This window comes from Trichosurus vulpecula, chromosome 8, assembly GCF_011100635.1.
Source record: "Trichosurus vulpecula isolate mTriVul1 chromosome 8, mTriVul1.pri, whole genome shotgun sequence".
NCBI lineage: Eukaryota > Metazoa > Chordata > Mammalia > Diprotodontia > Phalangeridae > Trichosurus > Trichosurus vulpecula.
Window position 1 is genome coordinate 252,221,334 of NC_050580.1, and position 18,477 is coordinate 252,239,810.

General features: G+C 40.1%; 1 protein-coding gene across 4 annotated transcripts in view; it reads right to left on the bottom strand.

Moving 5' to 3' along the window:
- TTC7B (tetratricopeptide repeat domain 7B) overlaps positions 1-18,477 on the bottom strand; it is a 333,472-nt gene that overhangs the window by 72,581 nt on the left and 242,414 nt on the right. For all 4 annotated transcript variants that reach the window (XM_036735890.1, XM_036735889.1, XM_036735888.1 and 1 more), the window contains 2 exons: positions 14,233-14,373; positions 586-788 (listed from right to left, as the gene is read on the bottom strand). In XM_036735890.1, the coding sequence (XP_036591785.1) occupies positions 586-788; positions 14,233-14,373 (344 nt within the window). The remainder of the gene's footprint in view (positions 1-585; positions 789-14,232; positions 14,374-18,477) is intronic.

Consider the following 18,477-nt stretch of genomic DNA (forward strand, 5'->3'; position numbering starts at 1 on the left):
GAAATTCTTAGGTACAAAAAGTCCGCACTAGATCATGATAACCCACAATCCTACCTCCACAGTGAAGCGGGAAAAGGAGTTATAGCAGGAATGGATGTGTTCATCCCTTTTCTAGGGTAATATCACTTAATCGTCAAAGATTCAAGAAACCGAATGGTAGGAGACAAGATGGCTGCCTTGGTGTACTTAAGATGTGGCCTTTACTGCCCAGGAAGTTCTCCGGAATAGCCACCACATGGCAACAAAAGAGCTACAAATTCCTCAAAGGGAGAGCAACAGCAAGGACATTCTGAGAACAAGCACTTCCTCTCTCTAACCTGTGGGTTACAGGTTCAAACTTCTATGCATTTGATAACACTGCGGCTTACGACACAGCCTACCCAAGCTGCCATCAAACCGACATTGTTTACTTTCAGGCTGGCACTTCTTTGAATGGGGGGAGAGGACCCAAAGCTCACAGCATCTTAATTAACTGGAATCTGCTCTTTTAAACTGAAAGAAAATTCAAAGGCTGTGAACTGCCAATGGCTTCGAAGATGAACTGCACCCCAACAGTGGAGTGGCTGGTTTGTATCTGTGACTCACCAATCTCTGCATGCTCTTCACATGCGTGGGACTGATGGATAAGGCTTCTTCATACCAACGTCTGGCTTCATCAATGTTTCCTCGGAGTTCAGAGACTTGGCCTCGCATGTAGAGGACATTGTGAGACATTGGAAAGAGGTTCGCTGCTTCCTGGGTACATGCTGTTGCTTCCGCAGGCTTGCCGATTCCAATGTAGACGTCAGCTGTGAGGAGAAGAGCAGAAGGGAGGATTGCACTTGCCTGGGACACATCAATACAGCTATTCTTTCCCACAGCTGTTACGCTGGTTGGGTGGGTTTTGATTTCCCACTAGGTGAACCAGGCAGCTTCGTATTGGAAGGGACCCATCTGGAAAAGGAACAACAGAACAAGCAGTGCCCTAATTCAACCAATCCCCTCGAAGGTAACACCTGTATGTCAGTGTTTGTTTATTCTACCTATTAATTCAGTCACTAAAACCAAATCTGCTGCAGACAGTTATAGAGATTAAAAAGTGTTTCCCTATGAGGGTCAAAGAAAATTAGTAATGTTGAGGCCACTACCCTCTGAGGGTGACTACCCCTGTGCCTCCTGGCAACATCACCAGAGATACTGGCTTGTATTTTTGTCAAATTTCTTAGGGCAAAGTAAGCACAAAGGGTCCGATCATGGTAGGAATTCAAGTAAATCAAACTCAATTCAAGTTAAACAAATATTTACTCAGCTCCTACTGTGTTTAAGGAACTTACATGATTTAACCCTCAGGCCTGTATTATAATTCTGAAGCTAAAAAGCATCAGTAGCAAACTTTTTTTCCTACATCATTATAAACTCCCCTCCCCATCAGAGGACGTTCTCTCATACTTTACTTTAAAGAAAAGTGCAACCCTGTGCCATGAGCTCCCTCTCACTCCCTACTCTATACCTTTGACATCACCCCTCTTCTCTCCTTTATTTAACCTCAGATAAAGAGGTAGCCCTTCTCATCAAGACTCACCTCTCTGTTTGTCAACTTGATCCCATTCCTTCCTTTTTCTGCCAACAGACTGTTGCCTGTAGCCATCCCTCCACTTCATCCATCTTTTCCTATCAACCGACTCTTCCCCTACTTCTGCAAACACGCCCATGTCTTGTCAATTATTAATCACCCACCTAACACATAAAATTATCCTTCCCATCCTCTCAAGCCAATAGCCTATTGTTACAGGAACACATTTCCCTTCTTCTCTCCCACTCCAAGATGGCAGACACCACCTAAAAAAGTAAAGACAAAGCTGCCTCCTGGGCCTGATTAGCCTCAGCTTTCCAGAGGCAGCTTCCTGGTCATCTAGGAGCATAAAGTTCCAGCCACAGTCGCTCAAACTTGGTAGGTGCCTAAGACCTCTTGAGTTGCTATACTGAAATGATCTCCTAACCAGATATGTTTCCAGATGGAGAATACAAGGACCACATCCAGAGATGTTAAGGGCCACTGCATCTTTGTTGTAATTTTGATGTATTTGAGGAAAATAAACGTCTTTGTTAAATGTTCGGTGACTTAAGAATGCCTCATTTTGCCCCAATGTTGAACCTGAACTAAGAGGATGCCAGAGGGTATTAGAGCCACACCTCTGACATTCCTCTGCTTCTCCCCTCCACTTTTTCTTTTTCTTTCCTCGAGCACAGATTTGCTCATGCCACTCCCCTACACAACAAACTCCAGTTTCACAGGTTTCTGATTGCCTCAAGGATGAATTAGAATCTCCCATGTTTGGCTCTGACAGTTCTTCACAACCTGGCTCAGTCTATCTTTTAGCTTCAGTGGACGTCACTTGCCCGTGACACTCCACAGGCCAGCTACCAAAGTGGCTTCTCTATTCCTCTGATACAAAACTCCAGCTCCCATCATTGCTTTGCACCGTCTGTCCCACATTCCCTGGGTTCTCCTCTGTCCTCTGCCTTACAATGAAACTCAAACACCATCTTCTTCAGGAATCTTTCTATATTTCCCCAGCTCCCAGTGCCCTCACCTCTGAATCACCTTGTATTTAAGTACCATATACCTACATTTCTATCTAACATGCCCATATATACATAGATATTTGTAAACTTCAGAATTATGCTGTATACATTTTTACATGTTTGTTTTATATGTGCTTACTCTCTCCTTGATTAGAATTTACATTTCTTGTGAGTGGGGAAATTATTCCACAGTAGGCACTTCTTCATTGATTTACTAATACACACACACACACACACACACACACACACACACACACACACCCCACCACCAAATTCCTATAAGTTATGTGCAGTGGATAACAGTAATGGACTCAGGAAGACCTGTGTTCAAATCTGGCCTCAGACATTTACTAGTGGTCTGACCCTGCGCAAGTCACTTAACCTCTCTGCCTCAGTTTCCTCATCTGTAAAATGGTGTAATGTTAATGGGATAGGAAGATCTTCCCCACCCACTAATAGGCCTCATGTGGAGCCCATTAAGGGAAGCTTGCTTAGGGGAGGCTTGCTTGTACGAAGGCTTTCATACCTTTCGGTACTAAGCTGATTAGGCACTGAGTCACGGGGGTTGTGATGCCTTCTCTGAGAAGTGCATATATACTCTGAGTTGGCATTTTGTTTATGAGAAGGATTCCTGGTCAAGACTCTGAGTAGCCATATGTTCAGAGCTCCCTGACTGCTCAGATGCGAAGGCTCTCTCGATCCAGCGGTGTATGTAAAGTGTATAGCAATATTGCTTTGATGAGGCAGAGCCCTGTCTGTTGGTCTTTTGTGCTAACTTCTCTGCTTGTATTTTCTCTGATGTCCAGGCTCCTGACTTGCCCCCTGAACTAGTGAATGTAATCAAATTGTTGACCTCTTTAAAGTGGCTTTCCTTTAAAAGCAGATCAAAGCACCTGTGCTAGCAGCTGTCCTGGGTGTGCTAGGGTGCTTGCTGCTACAAATGGGGATGATAATAAGAGCACCAACCCCTCAGGGTTATTGTGAGGATAAATGAGGTGAAATTTGTAAATCACTTTGCACAGCTTAAAGCTATATAAATGTGAGTTATTGTTTATTATTACTGTAAGAGGATGTCTCTCTACACTCATTGCCTCCACTTTATCTCTGCTCATTCATTTCTCAACCTCTTGAACCTGGCTTCCAAACTCATCACTCAATTGAGCCTGCTGTCTTCAAACTGACCAATCATCTCTTAACAGCCAACTGAGATGGTCTTTTCTGTGTCCTAATCCTTCTACATCCAGCTGCATGTGACATTCTTGGCTACCCTCGCCTTCTGGACATTCTCTTCTCTGCATTTTCATGCCGCTGATCTCACCTGGTTTTCCTATTCCCTATCTGGCCATTCCTTCTCTCTCTTCTACTGGCTCAACATCCATATCATGCACCCCAAATGGGGTGCTCCTCAAGGCTCTGTCCTGGGCCTTTCCTTTCCTCTCTATACACTTCCTCTTGCTGACCTCATCAGCTTTCAGGGGTCTAATTATCATCTCTACATAAATGAACAGGTCTATGTTTCTAGTCCAAGTCTTTCCCCTAAACTTGTGTGTTGCTAATTGCCTAGTGGGCTTTTCAGACTGAATATCACAGAGACATCTCAAACTTAACATGCTCAAAACACAGCTTACTCTCTTTTCCCCAAAATCTACCCTTCTTCTGAACTTGACTATTTCTATGGAGGTCAGCACCATCTTTTCCAGTCTTCCAGCTTCACAACCCTGGTATTTCCCTCAACTTCTCATTCTGTTTCACCCCACATAACTAATTAGTTGCAAAATCTTACCACAAAAACTTCCACAAAATCTGCTGTCCCCTTCTCAGTAACCACATAGCCACTACCTTAGTTCAAGGACTCTCTTTATTTATCATAGAAACAACTGCAATGACCACCTAACTAATAGTCCTGCCACATGTCTCTTCCCCCTTCAATCCATCCTCTCCAGGTCCACCCTTAAGCACAGGTCCTACCAGGTCACTAAGCTCCTCAATTAACACTAGTCACTCCCTTCAGCTTCCCAAAGAAGCATGCCCACTAATGGCCTGGATCTGATTCTGGAAGACTAGGATTTCCCCAGAGTGCTTGGTACTTCCATAGGAGCTATCCTTGGAAGTGGAACTTGGTACCTTTGGCTGTACTCATGGGTTGCTACTAGTGAACCACAGTATGGGACTGCTACCATTTTGCTTGTTCTTATATTGTGTAATGATATAAATCTTAGATTTGGTGCAGGGCAGACCCTGACTTCCCTGTCATGAAGTGGGGAATGTGCCTGACGATAATAGTGACCTGGCACTGGGGAAGGGGGTGCTAGGCCACAGAGACCATTTTATTAGAAATCACTGGAAGATACTCCACAGCAGTGGAAACTGTTAGAGTTCTCTGGCTATCTCCCCTTAGAAATTTAATAAAACTTTTATTTTAAATATTGTTGATAGCCTTCCTAAAATTTATTGCATATTTTTATCTTCTTAAACCAACAAACAATAAATCTGTTAATGACAAGAGTTGAAATATATGGAGCACTTTAATGTTTGTAAAATATTTCATACACTTATCTCAACTGAACTTACATGTTTTCTTATCATTATGAATATTTACAACCATGAAATTTCCTTACGGAAAGAGACAATTGCATACGTCATTAACACGTATGGTTTGATTTTTTTTTAAAGTATATATTAAAGAAGCCATACTAATAGAACCCATGCAGATCCAGATGACCAGATTATAGACAACAGAGCTGTTAGTCAGTCAATAAACAATTATAAAGCACCTGCTATCAGCCAGGCACAGTGCTAAACACTAGGGAAAAGAAAGGGAAAAGACAGTCTTCTGCCCCAAAGGAGCTCACAATGAAAGGGGGAGATGATATGTAAATAACTATGTACAAACAATGTATAACAGGATAAACAGGAAATCATAAACAGAGGGAAGTTAATATGACTAGGATGGATCACAAAAAGCTTCTGGTAGAATGTGGAATTTTAGCTGGAACCTGAAGGAGGATGGAGAAGACAGAGAGGGAAGCCAGGAGGTGAAGACATGGAGGGAGAGAACTCCATGCATTCACCGGCCAGTATCCTTCAAGCCACTGAAGATGGACCTTCCAGAAACGGAAGAGAAAAAAACAACCTTCACGGGCCCACAACGTCCAACCAAAGGACATAAAAGTGTTCACTTCCACAGAGTTCTCAAGTCCCCTTTTAATGTGGGCAAAGTCACTATCTTTAGTGTAAAGGGGACCTACCAGAGACACGATGTTCCTGCTTCCCAACTACCCTGCACTTGATACAGGAAAGATGTCATTCATTCACAATTTTGCTGATGATAATATGCCTGGAAAGATGGTGATTTGGCCTTTTGAATATTTGTAGCAAAGCCTGAATCTTTCTCATATATGAAGATCTACTCCCTAACGATCAGTCAGCCAAAGTCAAGCACAGATCTACAAAACTAGACTACAGAGGGCAAGGGAAGTAGTTAAATTTAAGCAGTCTCAGTTCTGTATATTTAACTAAGAATTTTTAAAAGTAGATATTAGCGTTAACTCTGTACTTGCAACACAACCCTAATTTGCCTGTGTTCCTCTGCTGAAACTCCTTCTACTAGGTTGTGTGTATTTTTTAAATGCTTTTTCAATGGTCTTTTCTTATTTGGGGGTGGGTTACTACTATTACATCTCCTCAATCACCCCCATAACTCTCCCACCACCCCAAAAAACTTTCCTTTGAAACATATAAGTACAAATAAAAAATTTCACACGTAGGCCACGTATGAAAATGTATGTATCATTTGGCACCTCTGTTTTATCAAAGGTGGACATTGTATACATTCTATAGTCATTCTGAATGGAATTTCTCTCTCTCTCTCTCTCTCTCTCTCTCTCCATATATATATATATATACACATACAAACATCTGTATATAAAAAAAAGCTGATGGGTTTTGTGGATTTTATAAGCTGTTACTTTGCTGTAACATGTTATTATTGCAACAAATTTTTCAGCTGAATTTCTCAGTAAACCATCAAGTCATTTGTAAAAATCAATAATTTTGTTTCTTGCGCCTAATGCTTATTCTCTTAATTTATTTTTGTTTTTTTGTTGCTAGATGTGGCATTTCTAGAACTTTGTCCAATAATGGTGATATCAGATAGATTTGCTTTCCCCCTAATCTTGTCAGGTCGCCATCATTTTTCCATCACAGACAATTCTAATTTTAGATGGATAGTGTTTATCATATTAAGCAACCATAATAGTTACATTTACCATATTATTCTTGCAATATTTGATGATTTCTAACTTGAGGCATTATGTTTTGTCAAAAGCCTTTTTGGATCTATCGATAGAACCAAGTAACTTTAAAAACGTTTTTGTTCTTTATATGGTCTATTATGCTTATATTTTACCAACCTGCATTCCAGGTAAAAATTCAAACTGTTCATAGTGTATAATCCTTTAATTATGCTGCTATAGGCTTCTTGCTGATATTTTATTCAACATTTTTGAGACTTTGGTCTATAGTTTTCTTTCTCTACTATATCTCTCCTTGACTTAGGTATTGGTACCATATTTGTGATATATTAATTAAGAAAAGAAGGGATTCTACCAAACTAATTCCTTCTTTTCTTAATTTTGAAAATAATTTATATTTTAAATTGAAATTCTTTGAGGCAGCTAAGTGGCGCAGTGCATAGAATGCTAGGCCTGGAGTCAAGAAGACTTCAGTTCAAATTTATCCTCAGTCACTGACTAGCTATGTGACCCTGGATAAGTCACTTAACCTCTTTTTGCTTCAGTGTCCTCAACTGAAAAAAACAATATTAGCACCAACCTCCCAAGGTTTTAATGAGGATCAAATGAGACAGTATTTGTAAACTGCTTAGCTCAGTGCCTGGCACCATAGGAAGGATTTAATAAATGCTTGTTTCTTCCTTCCTTTGAGTGTTTAACTGAATTTGCTCACAAATCTATCACATCCCGCATTTTGTCTTCCCTTAGGGAGTTCTTCATGGATTATCTTCTTTTCTCTGAGATTGGATTATTTAGATTCTCTATTTCTTATTTGGTGAACGTGAGCCTCTCTCTGAATTCAGGACTCAGCTTGCCTTTCTCCTTCTCCTAACATGATGCTCAACTATGAATTATTCTGTTTTCTGCTGTAGACCTGAGAAGCACCTGTGAAGAACTGGAGATCAAGCTGGTCTCGGCCTCCTGCACCACCTCTGCCATCCCCCACACTAGTGCAGTGGCCAGGTATTGAGTTGACCCAGTTTTCCAAGGAGTGCACGGCCAGGCCCCATCTCCCCACACAGTGGCCTATGGGAACGGGTTCCATTACCTATTTCTTTTTCTGACAGGCTGGGGCTGAAATTTGGCCTTAGGATCTCATGCTAGCTTTCAACCTTCTCTGTTCAGAGGCTGCCTTCATGTCTATCTGTGGGAGCTCAAGCTGGTTTCCTTGTTAATGGCTGGTAATTGCTCCTCTCCCCCACTTCTGCTAGCTTCTGTATCTACCTGTGCTCATGCTGACTTCCCTGGTACCGTTCTTCTCCCCACCTACACTGGTCTTTCTGTATAGTTCTGGACTAGATGAAGGAGATTACTTCTATTTTTTTTTCAGTTTTCTATTTCATTGGTCGTTCTGTAGTTCTTTTCAGATATTTGCTGGGGATTAATACAGGAGAACTAGCCTCCTCTACAACCTTTCATATCACCAACCATAACTCTTCATAGAAATTTTGTAAGGATTAAATTGAGCTCATAGACATAAAGGCGCTTCAAAATCATGATGTGATATATAAAAACTAATAGGTTTATAGTGCTTTAAGGTTTATAAGGGCTCCCACTCACAACACCCCTAATCTATTATTGTTACAAATCCAGAAAAAAATCTATTCAAGTTCTGACTCTTAACTCTTTCACTTTCTGCATGACATGTAAGAAATCACTTGGACACTCTCTAAACCAGTTTCCTCATTGGTAAAAATGAGAAGAATGGTACCCACACTGCCAATCACAGGGCTGTTATGATTAAAGTGCATTAGAAATACTGAATTGTTATGATGATGAGAGCTACTACTATTACATGCTCAGATTAGGTACACTGATGTCCCTTCTCCCTCCAATAGTCCCATTTACCACTATTATATACACTGAAATTGAACTCCATAAGCAGAGACAGAAGAATCAACAGGGTGGGCTAGATTTAGGATCAAGTATGGCTGCTCTCAGGTTTTTATGGAGGATATACTTAGTGCATAATGATGCTACTTGGCACCTATTTGGGATCTCTTGGTGCCTAGTCCAGATATCATCTGCACAGACAGAGGTGCTGAATATGGTTGTGGATTTAATCCAAAATGGTCAAGATGGAAAAGTGGGCCATACCTCACCTCTGACACTGCTGCCTTCCACATTAGAGGTGAATAAAATCATAAAAGGAAGCTGAAGGAAGAGGGGACTGAAGGCTTACATTACAGACTCTCCGACAGCCTGAGTCAAAAAGTTCATCAAAGTACTCTGGCTTTTAACTCCCGAAGCAAATCAGAAAATCTGATCTTGTACTGGCTAAGAATAGCCACCAGTTTAGTCTGTGAAAGGTGCCAGAATGGAAGCTATAATTATTAGTAACAAGCAGAAATTAACCACCTACCACAACATCATTTTTAGCTGCCATCCAAACGATTTTAAATGAAAAGATGGGTACCAAGAAGCTAACTTGACTTGGGAGAGGTCCTAATTCATTTCAAAACAATGTAAACTATGTTAACAACTATGTTGACAATGAGTTTTGGGCCTTACAGAAGAAATTAGGGTTATTCTTGGGCCTTCTCTGTCTTCAAACAATATAAAAGTCAACTCCCCAAACCTAGGCCTGTGGATTCCTACTCTGATACTCTATTAAACTCCCATTGAGCAAATTACTTACTATTTTAATACTGTACTTCAATTTACACTCCTGTAGAATGAAAGGAACAGTCCCTGATTATCTCTGCCTCACAAGGGTAAGCAGTCAAATGACATAAGGAAACACTGAATTATCTGGAAGAGAAAGTTCCACAGCTATATGGAAAGGCCCAACGGTATGGGGATTCACCAGGAGGGGCAGTGGTGATGGAACCTAACAATAAAGCTGAATCTGAAGGGAAATGAAATAGGAGGAAGTACATATGATATGGAAAATGAAGACAAACAGCCTTCAATGAACCACTCTTTTCTGAGTAACACACAACAAATAAAGAAACTGAGCTGGGGATATGTTGATATCTTCTACTATTACATTCTCCAAATACTGGTGTAATCACCAAGACCCTTAGTTTCTCTAAAGTTCTCCCTCCACTAACAATGGACACAGCATTAAGGCTTATGAGTGGGAATGAAGCAGAAAGGAAGGGCCAGAGAAGGCTATGCAGTTCAGAGTGGGTCATTTCACTGAGCCTTCACCACCAGTCCAATTCAACAAGCATTTACTACACGCCTACTGGGGTCAAGCACTGTGCTGGGCACAGGGGATACAAAGACCAAAAGCAAACCCCCAACCTTGTCCTTGCCCTCAAGAAGCTTGCAGGATACTTGGGGAAACAAACCTGTGTGCATAGATAAGTAAATAACATCTCTCTATACACATCTACATACTGTGCCTGTCTCTTATGTATCCATACACATGTATTACACAATATACTATAGCACGGTATATGGAATGACATTATGCATATGAATAAAATGCAAAGCAATTTTGGGGGTGGGGAAAGCACTAACAACTGGCTGAACGAGAAGAGACTTCTTAGAGGACGTAGCACTTGAGCTGAGCCTGGGAGGAAATGGGTAGGACATGTAGAGGTGAAAGATGGGGTGGTGTTCTGGAACAAAAAAAGAAAAGTCAACTGGTTTTTGAAACTGGGAGGAGGCAAGCAAAACACTCAAATTCCCAGACGTATGCCTCAAAGGCCACTTGGCCACAGACTATTGGGGACTTCTAATATACTGGTGAAACCTCAAAATGCTGGTACAGTGTGTGAGTGGGTAGGGGGTGAGGGACCCGTTCCCCAGAGCCTATGGGGCATTCAGCTGATGAATACAGTGGGCAGCTGACACCCATTCTATTTATCGTAGAATGCCTCTGTTGTCCTAGCAAGGAAATCTATTGTTCATTCTGCCCTTCTTTCCTGTGTTTGCTTATCTGGTTACCACAAAATGGGCTGGAGTGGAAACAAGATGTTAAAATAATGCATTATTTATTTAGGTGATTTGAGATTCACAGGAGAACCAGAACCACTGAGCTATAAAACACTACAGGCATCCTCTTACACAAAAGCCTGGATTAGCTTTTTTTTCCAAAGCTAGGTTCCACATGAAACGAATAAGGAGTTTTAAGAAAATTCTAATATGAGTGATATTTTTATCCTTAAAAGATTGAATAAAAAAATGTGTACCAAGAAAGAGTATTTATAAGGATTTTTAACTATTAGCTCACTTTAAAAATAGCTCAAAAGTGAGGAAACACGTCTGCTTCAAAATGTCCCCAACTGCTTCTTATCTCAAAGCAAATTCCATGCCCCACCCCGAAATGAGCAGGTCACGACTTATGGGTTCTGTCAGTACATTTCAGGTCCAGAATAGTTCTGTGGCTAAAGGGATTAAAGAAAAACTAGGCTAGACATCAGAAGCCCATATTTTAGAATCAGATTTTTGAGAGAATTGGTGTGAATACTCAACTGCCTCCATTCCACATGCATCATTCCCATTAGAGCTAGGTATACCAGAAATACAAGCAAGTGAGAGAAAATGTACAAAACACTCTAGAAACAGGTTGCATTTTGGAGAGAAATCAGCTGCTGACAGCGTAAAGAGCGTTTGTCTTAGAGTCAGAACACCCAGGTTCAAGTCCTAGCTTGGCTATTTACTAGTTGTACAGTCTTGGACTGACTATAACTTGCCTCTTCAACTCTCTGATCCTCAGACTTATCATTAGTAAAATGGTGGTAAGAATACTAGTATAAACTCACAGGGTTGCTATGAGGAAGAAGCTTCGTAAACCTTAAAACATTACACGTGTGTGAACTATTATTACTGAATATCTCACTGCTGCGTTACTCTAAAAAAGTGTGTTTTTTTGTATTTCTATTTGTGTGCATGTGTGTATCCACAAGTCTCTGGTGTGGGTGTGTGCACGTGTGCGTGCATGCACCGCTTGTAGGTGCACACATACACGGAATAGAGCTAGGTGGCACAATGGATAAAGTGCTGGGTCTGGAGTCAGGAAGACGTGAGTTCAAATCCAACCTCAAACACTTACTAGCTTCCTGGCCTTGGGCAGCTTAACCTGTGTGTCTAGATTTCTTCAACTTAAAAGTGGGGATAATAGCACCTACCACCCAGGGTTATTGTTAGGATCAAACGAGATAATATTTGTGAAGCATTTAGCACGGTGCCTGGCACATAGAAGGTGCTTTATAAATGCTAAGTATTACTCTAATTACTAGGTCAGCACAGGTTGCCTTTGTTCTTTTCTGAATTTATACCTTCAAAGAGTATTTGAAGCTTTAATTATATTCTGAGTCTTCCAGGGAAAGCAATTGCTTTGAAACAGTCAAAAAATGGCAATAATTCTGAAAAAGATAAAAATTCATCCCATCCTATTATATAATATCTACTCTGCCCAAAGAAAAACAGTATGTAAGGGTATGAAATTATTGTAGGAGGAAATAAAGGAAGTATTTATGGTACATTACTCGCTATCACTAGTCTAGGAGGAATGTCAGAACTTTCCCTTGCTGGTTCGGTCGAGCCACATTGTTGGCCTTGCTATGGTGTATCCTCTGTTATCAGAAGTGAAGAGAGACAGGGGACCATATGAATAAATACACATCCAAAGAATTTTCGAGCTTCTAACAGGTAGCTACAGATGAGTTACCAGTTTGGTGTGGCAGAGTTTTCTATCTTCCCTTTCCTTTTCCACACCAAGAGGCAGCTTAGTGTAGCTCAAACTTAACTAGAACATGAGTTGGAAAAGCCAGTTTTGGCACTAACTTGTCTGGGTTAAAAAACCTCCTTTCTAAGGCTCCACTGCCTCACCCTTAAAAAATGAGGTGGTCAGATAATTTCTGATATCCCTTCCAACTGTAATGTATTATTGTGTTTATTATTTTATTGCATTTATTATTTATTGTAATGGATTATTATGCTAGGCACTGTTAACACAAAAACAAAAATGAGGAAGTCCTTTTCTTCAAGAAGCTTCCATTCAAATGGGGAGGATGCAATAAGCACTCAAAGAAGTAGTTAATAAGTAATTTAGAAGAAAGAGCACCAACAACTGGAAGGACTAAGGCAGCCTTCACAGAAGCTGAGCCTTCTGAAGAATACAAAGATCTGCCTGGTCCAGCACAAAGGTCAGGAACCATGTCTGACCACCACACTACTATGCACTATGCTTCTGTCATGACTTGGGAGGCAGCTGGGAGGTAATCATTTGTACTCTCCAACCGGAATGGGTCTGTGCAGGCTACAGATCCGTGCATCTATAATATGTACTCTCAATTATGATGACATCATTTCTTGGCCTTCAGAAATCAGTGCAGTAACTCTTACAGGATAATATATACCTACTGGCGATGCTTTGGAATGAGTCCCTCTGGATACTATAAGAAGCTGTTTATAAAGACAAACAAAGACTTGATATTCTGTAGCCAGAAGACACCATTAATAGTTTAAATTTAAAAAATTTTGCATGTTTCTTAATAAATCCAGTAATAAATGTCTAGCTTAGGTGATCCCAGCAGTCTGACCCACTTATCTTCATATCTCTATCTTGGGAGAAAATTTTGGGAAGATTATCTGTTGACTCCCAATAGAAAGAAGAGAAGTGCAGAACAGGATTAAGGAATGTTTCTGCCTCAGTCAAAATAAAACAAAACTTACAGACTGGATGTAAAGAGGAGGAAGATCAGTCCAAAAACCACCACAGGTGAAATGGGGACCAGAGAGATAAAGAACTCAAGCAAAATGGAAAGGGAGCAAAAGTTCTAGATAAACCACAACTGGATAATTAACGTCCATCAAGAGTTCAAAAGTGCTCAAGGCTCTTCGAGTACTTCATATGTCCATGAAATCAATTACTGATTTTCCACAGGTAACAAGTAAGAAAAAAACCAAGCACTGCAAGTCACAGATACTGATTTTAAGCAAAAGAAATAAAATGTAATGTTTTTGTTTCTCAAACTCTAGTGTTCTGAAAGAGACTTGAAGCACAACCATCATACATATAAATGAGGTCTAGGTTTCTCAAACAAAAATATAAAGCCCTTCTCTACCTGACAGATATAGAGCTGGAAGGCACTTCAGAAACCATCTCATCCAACCTCCTCCTTTTACAGATGAGGAAACTGAGGCACATGCAGGCTAAGTAACTTTTTCAAGGGCGTGCACATGAAATAAGATGTGAATCTTAAGTCCTCTGACTCCAGAGGCAGGGCTCTTTCCCTCTGTACCCTGCATCAGAAGCGATACCCATTTCCAACTTACTACAGCCCTATATACATATTTGGTGCACCTGCCCAAAAACAAGACTGCCAGATGACTCCACATCCATTCATGCAGCTTATCTTGCTTTGTTAAGGAAAGGGAGGGGGACAGGGGAGGGGTTATTAGGCTTTCACCGTCTTACCTGCATGGAGCCAAATCTGGGCAAGCGTCATCCAAGGGTGTAAGGGCCCTTGCTTAGGGGCACTACTCTGCAAAGATGAAGCTACCTCTGAAAGGGCCTGTTCCACTCTGGAGGCTGCTATGGAGGTGGCATGAACCGAACCTGTGAAAGTACGTGAAAAAAAATATCACAGAAGCCAACAAACTCCAACAAACCCACACCTCCCTGCCATCATATACGCTGGTGTAACCTTTTCTAAGAAAATTTCTCAGCAACTGTCAAATTTTGTTTTGAAGTTTGGCCTTTATCCTTCTGGTCTAGATAGAAATGCGCCAGGGGAAGCAACCACCCCAAGAAACTTTACTCATGAGGACTCATCATAGAATTATTGGATTTAAACATCACTCCCCCTCACTTTACAGATAAAGAATCTGAGGCTCCAAGATGGGACGTCCAGATCACAACGTAGCTGAGTTAGTATCTGAGCCTAGGTTTCCTGACTATAAACCCAGCGCTCTTTCCGCTGGCTGAAGCCGACTGGCTCACCATTTCTGAAATCAAAGCTGGGATAGGGCATTAGCACACCCTGCACAAGGCCTAAAGATTGAGGGTGGCTATTCAACGTTACTCTTCACAAGAGGCTTTCAGCCTTTCTTGGAATACATACAACTTATCACAAATACCCATGAGTCATGGAGAATAGAGTTCTCCGGCATTAATAATAGTTGCAATTATTGAGTATCGGTAATATTCAGAAGTATCCACAATGCCGGTGTCGTGTACCTGAGGCAGTTACTCCTCTAAGAAATCACTAATAACGCCTAATTTCCAGAAACTAATAGGTCCACATTCACTTAGCCAGCCTGTATCCAGGAGGTTGGGCAAGACCTCTCCTCTAGGCCTTGCATTATACGGCTTGGCTTAAATGCTACGAGCAGCAATGCTTTTTGCACTGTGTGCGATCAAATGACTATTATTAAGGCTAATAATAGATGGGGGTGGGGGCAGTGGGAAGAGTTAGAACAAAAATATAAGGGCTCAGAGAGTGATCCAGCTCAGAAAATACAATTAAGTTGTGCTGCCCATGATAGTGGCTAATGAAAAGCAGTGAAATGAAAATGTTTTCTAGTCAAAGGAATAATCACATAGAAAACAAAATGGCCAATTTGTCTCAAGTTAAACTATTAACAATCAGGAGGAGCTATGATTTCTCTTTGCTCCTGGATGAGTAAGATTTTCCTTTATCCATTTACTGAGACCCAGCTGGAAAACCACCACAACGTTGGTTTGCTACCAGAATCACCATCAGGTGATAAATTCTTTTGGCCACAGCAACTTATGAAAGATGATATCTACTTGAAATAGAGAGACTGACATATGTACCGTTGATGGGAATACTTAAACTCCCCAAATCACAGACCCATTAAGTATTGAGATGTAACTGGAAAATACGACAACAAACACAGGACTCTGTCAATGCTAGGAACTGAATAAATGCTGGTTACTTTTGTCTCTGTTACCTGACTATGGAAGTAATAGTTTCAGAATTCAGAGAATAATTTTCAACTCTTGCCAATTTTAAAATATTATCAATATTCAATAATTTTTTTAACCTCACAGGCCTAATATAGTCAGATTCTAGTTGTGTGCTTCCAAGCAAATCATGCAATCATTCTGCGTCTGTTTCCTCATCTATAAAATGAAGAGGCTGGAATCGATGGCTTCTAAATTTCCTTCTACCTCTTAACTTATGGTTCTATGAACTTTTTGAGGGACAATATGTCAGAGTGAATGGAGTGCTGGACTGGGGCATTAGACAGACCTGGACTGTGTGACCATGGGCAAGTCACTTAACCTCTATGAACCTTCATTTCCCCATGAATAAAATGAGAATAATAAAACCTATAACACCTTTCTCCTAGGGTTGTTGTAAAGATCAAATCAGAAAACATAGACAAAGTACTTGGCAAACTTTAAATTCCAATTTAAATGTCAGCCTTCATCAATTTTCAAGGTTGAGGATGTGTTGTGTGTGTCAAAGAAGAGATGACTATTTCATTACTACTAAGAAAGCCAGATTCTCTCCCAAGGTACAAGCTACCCCATTGAAACTCAGCACTTTGGAATTTTTTCAGGTCATATTATATGTATTATTCAATATACCTTAGTATTGCTCTAAAATGTACCTATTGGCAGGCATGGTAGTGCAAGCTGTACTCCCTGCTACTAGGGAAGCAGAGGTTGGTGGACCTCTCAAGCTCGAGAAATTCTGAGCTGCAGAATGGCTAAAGCTGATCTGATATCTACACTGAACCTGGCACTGATACAGTAAGCCTCCCATCAGTCTGCCAAAGGAGGAATGAACTGTCACAGGTCAGAAAATGAACAGGTCAAAGTTTCTGTGCTAATTAATAATGGAACAGGGCCCGTGAGTGGCTAATGCACTTCCAGAAGAACAAGAAAGAAGAGGGAGAGGATCAGGGCAACAGGGAGGAATAAAAAAATATATATACTTATGTTATCTGCCTTAATATATGGCTGTTAGGTCTATAGAATCAATAGTCTCTTTAGCAAGAGAACAATAAGATGAGAAAAATTATTTGAATCAGAAAAAGTTCTGCTAAATTTAAAAATATATAGTTTTAGAGAGCAATACAAAAGTAAAAAAAAACCAGATCATATATTTTGACCCTGACATTGCTAAAATTTAATCCTAAATATATTGCAAAAAGACAAAAAAGGACTCTTCTATACAAAAATATGCTTAGCTGCTTCATGTGGAACAGCAAAGAATTGGAAACAATCTATAATTCAATGGATGGAAAATGGCTGATATGCAATGGGATATTAGAGTGCTATAAAAATAATAATTATGGAGGCTATACTATAAGGAATACGGCAAAAGTTATCTGAAATTATACAAAGTGAAGCAGTTATCCAAAAATATGTAAGTGAGATCAGCAGAACTAAAATGGTAAAGATACTGACTACAACTATTTCTCTCTCTGTGTGTATATATGCATACATCCACACATATGCATACACATATTTGTAGACACACACACACGAAAAAAGAAAACCAAAGGTATCTGGATCTTCAGATATACAGAGATAGGGAACACATTTTAACTGGTTTCTGATTATTAATCTGTTTGGTTCTACTTTGCTAAAATATTAAGGGTTTATTAAAATTTTATAGCTTATTTTATAAACCTATTTGATTATGTGTCTTTTTATACTAGTTACTAGTTTATGATAAAAAAATTTTTAAATGCATGTTTTTTTCTAAGAGCCCGTGAACCCTTAAGTTTGTAATCCTATGGTCTGTTCTAGTTATGTGAGTTTTCCGAGGATCTTAAGCACTAAACTATCAAATATAGATAAATTTGGGGACTGGTGATAACGACTTTCATGACCAAGCTTGCTTGCTTTCCAATACCGCAGGTAAACAACCATGAATCAACAAGCACTGAACTTTAGGAAAGCCTGGAGACATTTGCCAGTGAGAGCTCACTCATTCCATTCTAATCCTTTCTTTTGGTGTACAAGGCTGAGGAAAGGCCTTCATAAAAATTGTGAAGCTTCCAAACATTTCTATCAGTTTTTGCTGTTCACTTGTTGCAAAGACTATGTTTATTTTCAGGGGTTGTTCAGGTCTTCTCTTTTTTTTTAAACCCACGATGAACTGGCAAAGATATCCACTAATTATGCCCACAAAAATATGTTATCTATGTGTCAGTTATAAGCCAACTAAACTTGGTCCATCATGGGCAAAAATAAAATCCAAATTTCAGATCTAGCTAATATAAAAATGAGCAAAAAAAAAAAAAGAGAGAGAGGGTTTGCTTCTTCTCTGGGCTTAGTTCCCATATGCTGAAAGCACTAATTAAGGCCACTAATTATACTAATATACGAGTTCTATTTGTTCTTCTAACACAAACCTAAGCCACGCCTCTCTGGACAAAGGAGACATTAGCCATACTTTAGACACATTTACTAGCAAAGATAAATATGTGAGTGTGACACAGATAACTGGGTACATTTAACAGACAGAAACTTCAATGTATGCAGTTCAAGTCTGGGATGATTCCCTGATAAGATGGAACCCTAAACAAAGTGCGTATGTCAGTGCTTTTACTTTGTTTTCCTGGGGAATGCTGTCTCAACAGCTTTCTGTATGTCTACACCCACTATTCAGAGGACACCTATCTTCACGGACTCAAAGAAATTCAGGTCTCTACAAAACAAGAATCAGTCAATACAAGT